At 38.8% G+C, this 6,515-nt stretch overlaps 1 protein-coding gene across 1 annotated transcript; it reads right to left on the bottom strand.

Moving 5' to 3' along the window:
* Positions 1–2,358: 2,358 nt before the first annotated feature.
* Positions 2,359–3,297, bottom strand: LOC120859224 (olfactory receptor 13-like). Its single transcript, XM_040235407.1, has one exon. It carries the CDS (start codon positions 3,295–3,297, stop codon positions 2,359–2,361), a length of 939 nt encoding a protein of 312 aa, XP_040091341.1.
* Between the last annotated feature and the right edge of the window lie 3,218 nt (positions 3,298–6,515).

A 6,515-nucleotide genomic window follows, 5' to 3' on the forward strand; every position in this document is an offset into this window, starting at 1 on the left:
TACAGAACAGAAACATGTCATCAATAAAAACTTACCTAGAGCCACTGACACTGTCCTGAAATTAAGAAATATCAAACCAGATTATGAGAAAATAATCATGAAATATGGATTGTCTAAGAGCTGCTTATGTCCACGTCAGTGGGAGAACTACCTGGTAGTAGAAAGAATCAAAAGTAATTGGTATTTAAATCCCATGTTCACAGATTGGAAGAATTAGTACATGCTGCCAAAAGCCATAGATGGATTCAATGCAGCCCCTATGAAAATTCCCATGGTATTTCTAACAGAACTAGAAAAATAATCCTAGATTTTTAAGGAATCACCAAAATACCAAAATATCCTAGCCATCCTGAAAAAGAAGATCAAATCTTCATTCTTTCTACTTCTAGATCTCAAGCTATATTGCAAAGTTACAGTAGTCAAAACAATACATTACTGGCCTAAAAACAGAAACACAGACCAATTAAACAGGATTGCGGGCACAGAAATAAACCCCTGCAAATATATTCAACTAATATTTAACAAGGGAGCCAAGAATACCCAGTGGAGAAAGAACAGTCTCTTCAGTAAATGTGCAAATTGGATATTCATATATAAAAGAATGAAATTAGACTCCTATCTTACTCCACTCACAAAAATTAGCACACAGTGGATTAAAGTCTTAAACAAAAGAACTGAACCTACAAAGAAATAAACAAAACATAAAATAAATGATCTTTGACGTGGCTCTTGGCAATGAATGTTTTGACATAACATCTAAAGCAAAATAAAAAATAAACAAGTGGAACTACCTCAAACTAAAAAGGTTCTGCACAGCAAAGAAATAAAAAGATTAACACAATGAAAAGACAACATAAGGCATGGGAAAAGATACTTGCAAACCATATATATTGAACAAGGGTTTAATATTCAAAATATATATTAAAAAGTCCCAATACAACTCAGCAGCAAAAAAGCCAATCAGTTCAGTTCAGTTGCTCAGTCATGTCCAACTCTTTGTGACCCCATGAACTGCAGCACGCCAGGCCTCCCTGTCCATCACCAACTCCTGGAGTCCCACCCAAACCCATGTCCATTGAGTCGGTGATGCCGTCTAACCATCTCATCCTCTGTTGTCCCTTTCTCTGCCTGCCTTCAATCTTTCCCACCATCAGGGTCTTTTCTAATCAGTCAGATCTTCACATCAGGTGGCCAAAGTATTGGAGCTTCAGCTTCAACATCAGTCCTTCCAATGAACACCCAGGGCTGATCTCCTTTAGGATGGACTGGTTGGATCTCCTTGCAGTCCAAGGAACTCTCAAGAGTCTTCTCCAACACCACAGTTCAAAAGCATCAATTCTTCGGTGCTCAGCTTTCTTATAGTCCAACTCTCACATCCATACATGACCACTGGAAAAGCCATAGCCATGACTAGATGGACCTTTGTTGCCAATAATCCAATCTAAATGTGAATAAAGAATCTGAATGGCCCTTTCCCCAAAGAATACATACAGATAACCAAAGAGACCTGAAAAGTTACTCAGTATCACTCAATATCAGACAAATGCAAATCAATGTCACAGTGACATATCACATCATGCCTATTAGAATGGTTATGATCAAAATGATGAGATGACAAATGTTGACAAAGATGTGAAGAAAAGGGATCCTTTTACACTGTTGGTGGAAGTGAAAATTGTTGCAGTTACTGTGAAAAATAATATGGAAAATTTCCCTGAAAATAAAAATGGAATTACCATATGATCTAGGAATTTCTCCTGGGCATTTATCTGAAGGAAACAAAAAACACTAACTCAAAAATTATCTGTACCCCTATGTTCATATCAGCATTACTCACAATAGTCAAGAAAAGGAAACCACCTAAGTGTTCACCAGCAGACGAGAGGATAAGAAGTAGAGAGAGAGAGAGAGAGAGAGAGAGTGTGTGTGTTCAGCCACACAAAAAAAGGAATCCTGCCATTTGTGACACTAATGGACCTTGAGGGCTTTCTGCTTAGTGAGATGAGACAGAGAAAGACAAATACTGCATGGTTTGAGGAAAACATTTTGGGAGATATGGGGCTGGAACATAGCTTGATGAAGAAATTATAAAGCATGTTATTCTAGATCTGAGACTTCCAAATATTGGTCTATAACATTCAATAACATCACAAATTGCTATTGGTAATATTTGGATAATGATAATATTTAAAAGTGCAGTTTTCTAAAATACTTCCCACATCTACTGAATCAGTGATCTAACGGTGGGTCAGAAGATTTACTCTATTTTAAATAAGCATCTCAGATAATCTTATGAGGGGTTGGGCTTAAGAGCTTTTGAAATAATATCCACCTAGGTCATTGTCAACCCTGATGCGATCATCTTTTCATAAAACTCTTTATTCCCAGCACTCTTTTCATGGCATTCTTAACTTCTGAATTCTTAAGAGTATAGATGAGGGGATTGAGCATGGGGTTGAAAAGGCTGTGAAACAGGAGAAGATGTTTCTTCTGTTCCTTGGGGTTCCCATATCTGGGTCCAACATACATGATAATGGCTGTGCCATAAAAGAGTCCGACCACACAGAGGTGAGATGAGCAGGTGGAGAAGGCTTTGCTCTGCCCTTCCCCCGACTGGAGCCGAAGGATGGCACGGAAGATGCACACATACGAGATTATAACTGAGGAGAAGGGTCCCACTAGCACAGAAACTGCTCCAGCCAGTACCATAAGCTCATTGATGTGTGTGTCTGCACAAGCAAGTTTGAGAACAGCCATGATTTCACAGAAGAAATGATCGATTTTCTGGGCCATGCAGAAGGGTAAGGGTAAAAGTAACACTAGATGAACCAAAGACAGAAGGACTCCAATGGTCCAGGAAGTCACCACCAGCGTGATGCAGACTCTCCAGCTCATGATGACTGAATACCGGAGGGGGTGGCAGATGGCCACATACCGATCATAGGACATCACCACCAGGAGAAGACATTCTGTGACAGCAAATGTCAAGAAGAGAAAGGTCTGTGTGATGCAGCCAGCAAAGGAGATGGGCTTGGCTGGACTCAGGAGGTTGACCAGCATCTGGGGCACCATGCTGCAGGCGTAGGCCATGTCAACGATGGCCAGGTGTGAGAGGAAGAAGTACATGGGGGTGTGCAGTCTGGAGTCCAGTGAGATGAGCCCCAGGATGACCCCGTTCCCCAGCAGGGTGAGGACATAGAACAGGGAGAAGAGCCCAAAGAGGAGCATCTGAGTCCTTGTGTTAAGGGGAAATCCCAGTAGGATGAATTCTGTGACAGAGGTCATATTGTCTCCCATAGCCCTACGACAGAAGGAACTGAGTTAGTGTCCAGGGTTAAAGAGAAGTCTCTGCAAAGAGCTATGTCACCTTATACCTTTGTGGCATAAAAATGTATTCAGAACCACTTTCAGTGATATTTCCTGTTTTTAAATGGAATTTTAAATAATATATGTGGTCATCCTAAAATGCATACATATACATAAACATATATATACATATATTTTATTTCTTGTTAAGTTTTTAAGAGGTTAAATTTTAAAAATAAGTATGTTGCCACATGTTAATCAAATATAGAGTTTTTGTTTCATTCAGTGAAATACCTCATATCATTGAAATAAATTTTATTCTTCTTTGCTTATATTAAAGTTATCTCCATTTTTTTTCCCAGAAACTATGAGACTTAACTGATATACATGCTAAAGTCCTTAAGCTGCTATACATTAATATTGAGTTGGAAGGTTTTATCAAGGACAGTGCATTCTCTAGGTAGACATACCATTTTCCAAAACACACGATTAGGAATTAACCACTTACCTGCCTGTTGAGACACACTTTCCACTTCTGCATCTTAGTGGTTACCTCCACAACTAATATTGCACAGAATCTCTGCTTGTTCAAGTATAAAAACCTATTTCCAGCCTACAATTTGTTCTTTCACATTTAGCTTTTCACAATATTCAGATGAACATTTACACAAATGATTGAATAGATATATACTGTGCTATTTATCTAAAACACAAGACAAAATCAATAATTTCATTAGATTAGGACTCATTATTGATAAACACTCTAGAAGTACTCTGTTTCAGACATTGATTATACAGGTGGTTGAGAATAGCTAGAGGACTTCTGGGAGGGATGCTGGAAAGGGGTCTAAATTCCTCTAAAGATTGAACTAAATAATCTTTCTTACTCTAAGATTCCACAATTAGAATGCAAGTATAAACATAATATTGCCCCTCTTGCTTAAATTTTATTCTCATCTTTTATGCAAGATCATCTTGTTTTAGAGAGAGTAAGAATGAATAATAATTCTCAATTTAAATGGCAATAGAACTATAAACATTTACAAACCATCCCATTTCCTTTGTTACTGTTACTATTCCAGCGATGTGTCATATCCAGAAGGTTAAAAATAAATCATTTTATGTTTACTAAACTCCATTTTACCCACCACTGTTCTGAGGGTGGAGTTATCAATGATAGAAACTTTAAGCTCATACTCATGGTTCAGACTCTTGTTTTTGCATATAAACATACAGCTATTTGTAACTTATCCAAAAACTGGATAAAAAGCTATGAACAACCTAGACAGCATAAAAAAAGCAGAGACATTACTTTGCCAACAAAGGTCTGTCTAATCAAAGCTATGTTTTTTCCAGTAGTCATGTATGGATGTAAGAATTGGACCATAAAGAAAGCTGAACACCACAGAATTGATGCTCTTGAACTGTGGTGTTGGAGAAGACTCTTGAGAGTCCCTTGGACAACAAGGAGGTCCAACCAGTCAATCCTAAAGGAGATCAGTCCTGAATATTCATTGGAAGGACTGATGCTGAAGCTGAAACTCCAAATCTTTGGCTACCTGATGCGAAGAACTGACTCGTTGGAAAAGACCCTGATGTTGGGAAAGATTGAAGGCGAGAGGAGAAGGGGACAAGAGAGGATGAGATGGTTGGATGGCATCACCAACTTGATGGACAGGAGTTAGAGTCAGTTCTGGGAGTTGGTGATGGACAGGGAAGCCTGGCGTGCTACAGTCCATAGGGTTGCAAAGCATTGAACATGACTGAGCAACTGAACTGAACTGAACTGAATCCAAAACCAGAATATTTTTCCCTTAAATATTTAAATATTTGACTTCTCTCTGTATGTGATACTTCAGGCCTTTTTTTTTTTTTTAATAAAAAGGCATTGGCCTTTAAAAATATTAAACATTTGGCAGAAAGTCACACATACACTTTGCTCCTTACTTATAGGTAGCAACCAGTAAAAAATAACCATTCAGATACTGATTATATTAACACATTGATATTTTGCTTAATATACTACCAATGAGCAAAATTGGAACGTGAATGAAAATACACTTTTGCATCTTATTGAAGAGTGATGGTAAAGCCTAATAAGCAGTGAAAATGATGTACATATATATTTGACCAGAACTCACAAAGGCAATTAAGAAACGTGTGTGTTTAGAGATGAGTGTTATATGGACCCCACAACACCTTCATGCAGAAAAAAGCAAACATACCCGGTGTGGCTAAGTTTCCTGATGATTCTGAAAGACTTGTTCCTCCTCTGAGTACTGTTGAAAAAGGACCTTGGTTACTCGTGTTGCCTAAGAGAAGAGAAGGCTTCGTTTGTTTATAATATCTACAGGGCTCCTTCCCAATTGTCATGAGGGTTTGTGTAGGGTACAGTAGGTCTCACACTAATGTGCTCCCTATAGAGATATACAGAAGTCAACCACTGCCCCCCTTCTGAGACGGAAGAGGATTTGTAGTCTCAGAGGAAACAAGAGAAATAGGAAGATCTTTAGAGGTAAAGAACAGTTAGTACCTCCATAATGAAAAGAATACACATGTATTAAGGTACGCTCTTCTTGTTATTGTTCAGACACTAAGTCATATCCATCTCTGTGACCCCATGAACTGCAGCACACCAGGCTTTCCTGTCTTTCACTCTCTCCTGGAGTTTTCTCAAACTCAGGTCCACCGAATCAGTGGTGCCATCTAACCACGTCATCTTCTGTCATCCCCTTCTCCTCTTGCCCTCAATCTTTCCCAGCATCAGGGTCTTTTCCAATGAGTTGGCTCTTCACAGCAAGTGGCCAACTTGTTGGAGCTTCAGCTTCAGCATCAGTCCTTCCAGTGAATACTCAGGGTTGATTTCCTTTAGGATTAACTGATTTGATCTCCTTGCAGTCCAAGGAGCACTTTCAAGAGTCTTATCTAGCACCACAGTTCAAAAGCATCAATTCTTCAGTGCTCAGCCTTCTTTATGGTCCAACTCTCACTCTCTGGTTACCCCATGAATATTACTGCTACCCAAATACAGGAATTTGTTATGGTTAATGAATTTTTATGTTGGCCCAGCTCCCAAACATACAAGAGGCACTTGGGAGATGCAGGTATTGATTCCTGTTTATTATCTGACAGTGAAACAGAAACTCGACATTAATTCCTGAAGCTCATTTGTTTTAGTGTATTTAGTAACTATGGTGAATCTTGTAGCA

Source organism: Oryx dammah, unplaced genomic scaffold, assembly GCF_014754425.2.
Source record: "Oryx dammah isolate SB20612 unplaced genomic scaffold, SCBI_Odam_1.1 HiC_scaffold_274, whole genome shotgun sequence".
NCBI classification, from domain to species: Eukaryota; Metazoa; Chordata; class Mammalia; order Artiodactyla; family Bovidae; genus Oryx; species Oryx dammah.